The 2,491-nt window shown below is 43.0% G+C and overlaps 1 protein-coding gene across 1 annotated transcript; it reads left to right on the top strand.

Moving 5' to 3' along the window:
- The first annotated feature begins 557 nt into the window (after window positions 1-557).
- LOC122301863 lies at window positions 558-1,367 on the top strand. Its single transcript, XM_043113227.1, has one exon. It carries the CDS (start codon window positions 558-560, stop codon window positions 1,365-1,367), a length of 810 nt encoding a protein of 269 aa, XP_042969161.1.
- Window positions 1,368-2,491: the final 1,124 nt, after the last annotated feature.

Raw genomic sequence — 2,491 nt, 5'->3', positions numbered from 1 at the left:
ACAGCAGGATGCTTGAGAAAGGAAACCATAGACCCCCAAGAAAGCGTGAATTTACACAAAGGATTAGAAGAAAGTCAAAGTAAAATCCCAGAACAGCCCCTAGAACTGCATGAGGTTCATATCTCTATAGCTAGAGCTGAGTCTAAAGAGATGGTGGGATATCACACTAGAATGGAACTAGACTCAGAAAAACCGACTATGGAACCTAACACAAGGCATGGAGACTGCAGCACCAAGATCCAAGCCAAAACCAAGTTGAGTGATGCTCTACCAGGAAGGGTGGACAGCAATGAGCTTGAGCCAACTGACAAGAGGACAAAAGCTGGAAAATCGAAAAGGAAAGCTTGAGGGGAACACATCCAAACAGAAGGAAACTCAGGTGAGGCTCTTGCTGATTTAACAAATTATAACCTGAGAAATGCAAGAAAGGAAGATAGAGAAAGGAAGAGGCATAGGATCTTTAATGAACACAACCCCAAAAGAACAAAGAAACTCGGAGAAACTAATGAAAACTTTACCCCAATGGCAGAGGCTGGATCCCAGCCCTGCCAAGAACAATGAGCATCTTGGTGTGGAACTGTCGAGGGCTTGGGAACCCTCGGACAGTTAGAGTCCTTAGGCAATTAGCCAAGGATAAGATCCCATCTTTAGTTTTCCTAGTGGAAACTAAATGCAACTGTAGAAGAATGGACATGATCAGGGGGAAACTAAGATTTGATAACTGTCTGGCAGTAGATAGTGTGGGTCTTAGGGGAGGAATAGCCTTGTTGTGGAAAACAGATTGGAATGTGGAAATCATTAGCTACTCACGATGGCACGTCAATTCTATAGTGTTGGAGGAGGAAAATGACCCTACCTGGCAATTCACAGGCCTTTATGGCCACCCAGAAGTAGCTAAGAGGAGTAGTAGCTGGCAATTACTCCATATGCTTAAACCCACCACCCCTATGGCATGGCTGTGTGCAGGGGATTTCAATGAAATTCTCTACCAGAAGGAGAAACTTGGGGGGGCAAGCAGGCCATACAAACAGATAGAAGAATTCAGACAGGTGGTTGAAAGGTGTGGACTAAGTGATTTACAGTCTCGGGGGCAGAAGTATACATGGGCTAATAACAAGTTTGGGGGTGATTTCATTAAGGAAAGAATAGATAGAGCCTTTGCAAACAAGGAATGGAGTAACTTGCATAGCTTGGCATTGTGCACAATACTACCTGCTGTTAACTCTGACCACTCATCATTATACATTAACAAACAGTTTTTGAACTGTAAAAGAAACAAGAGGGGCTTGATATTCAAATACGAGGCTGCTTGGGACTTAAGAGATGAATGCCAGGGAATTGTAACAGAAGCATGGGGAAAAGGTTAGCATGGGAGTAATGGAGCCAGCTCAATGAGACATAAGTTAATAGTATGCCAAGGGGATTTGGTGCATTGGAGGAAAAAAACCAAAGCTAATGACCAAAGAGATATAGCACAGAAAATGAACAAGATTAGTCACCTTCAAAATAGTGGAACTGGACAACATGTGGATGAAATGAAACTATTACAAAGGGAGGTTGAGTTCTCACTTGCAGAAAGAGATATGGTATGGCGCTAGAGGGCAAAACAACATTGGCTCAAGTATGGAGACAGAAATACCCAGTTTTTACATATGCAGGCAAACCAAAGAAGGAAAACAAACACCATAAAGTCCATCAAAGACCAGTTGGGTCGAGAGATCACTGAACAGGAGGCCATAAGAGGTGTATTCACAGGTTTTTTCTCTTCTTTCTTCACTACATCTTCACCTTCTAACATAGAGGAATGCTTACTTGCACTAGAGCCTAAAGTAAATGAAGAAATGGAAAGCAGGCTCATGGAACCATTTACCCCCGAGGAGGTCACCAATGCAGTATTCCAAATGAACCCATTGGGATCACCTGGTCCTGATGGGTTCCTAGCCCAGTTCTATCAACAGCATTGGCAAGTGGTGGGAAAGGGAGTTTGTGATTTTGCCCTCAAAGCTCTAAACCAAGAGGCCTCTTTACAAGAGGTTAATGATACATATATAACCCTGATCCCTAAGGTTAAAAAACCTGAGATAGTGGCTGAGTATAGACCAATCAATCTTTGCAATGTCCTATACAAGATTATGTCAAAAACCTTAGCAAACCGACTAAAAGGAATATTGCCCAGCATAATCTCCTTGAACCAGAGTGCCTTTATACCTGTGAGACTTATTTCAGACAACACTCTAATTGCATATGAGGTGCTGCACTCAATGACATCAAGGGTGAAAGGGAGGAGAGGGTTCATGGCACTCAAACTGGACATGAGCAAGGCATATGATAGAGTAAAGTGGGATTTTGTCACAGTTGTATTGGTTAAGATGGGTTTCCCTCAACACTGGATCAATTTGGTACAGAACTGCCTCAAATCAGTGTCCTACTCTATCATAGTCAATGGTGAGCCCCAACAACAGTTTGTGCCCACGAGGGGTATTCGACAAGG

Source organism: Carya illinoinensis, chromosome 2, assembly GCF_018687715.1.
Source record: "Carya illinoinensis cultivar Pawnee chromosome 2, C.illinoinensisPawnee_v1, whole genome shotgun sequence".
Taxonomy (NCBI): Eukaryota; Viridiplantae; Streptophyta; class Magnoliopsida; order Fagales; family Juglandaceae; genus Carya; species Carya illinoinensis.
The sequence above is the reverse complement of the archived record's forward strand: the minus strand, read 5'-3'. Positions and strand labels throughout refer to the sequence as shown.

What these genes read in the sequence shown, in the direction of transcription:
- LOC122301863 (XM_043113227.1), top strand. Translation starts at nt 558, where the DNA reads ATGAGCATCTTGGTGTGGAACTGTCGAGGGCTTGGGAACCCTCGGACA.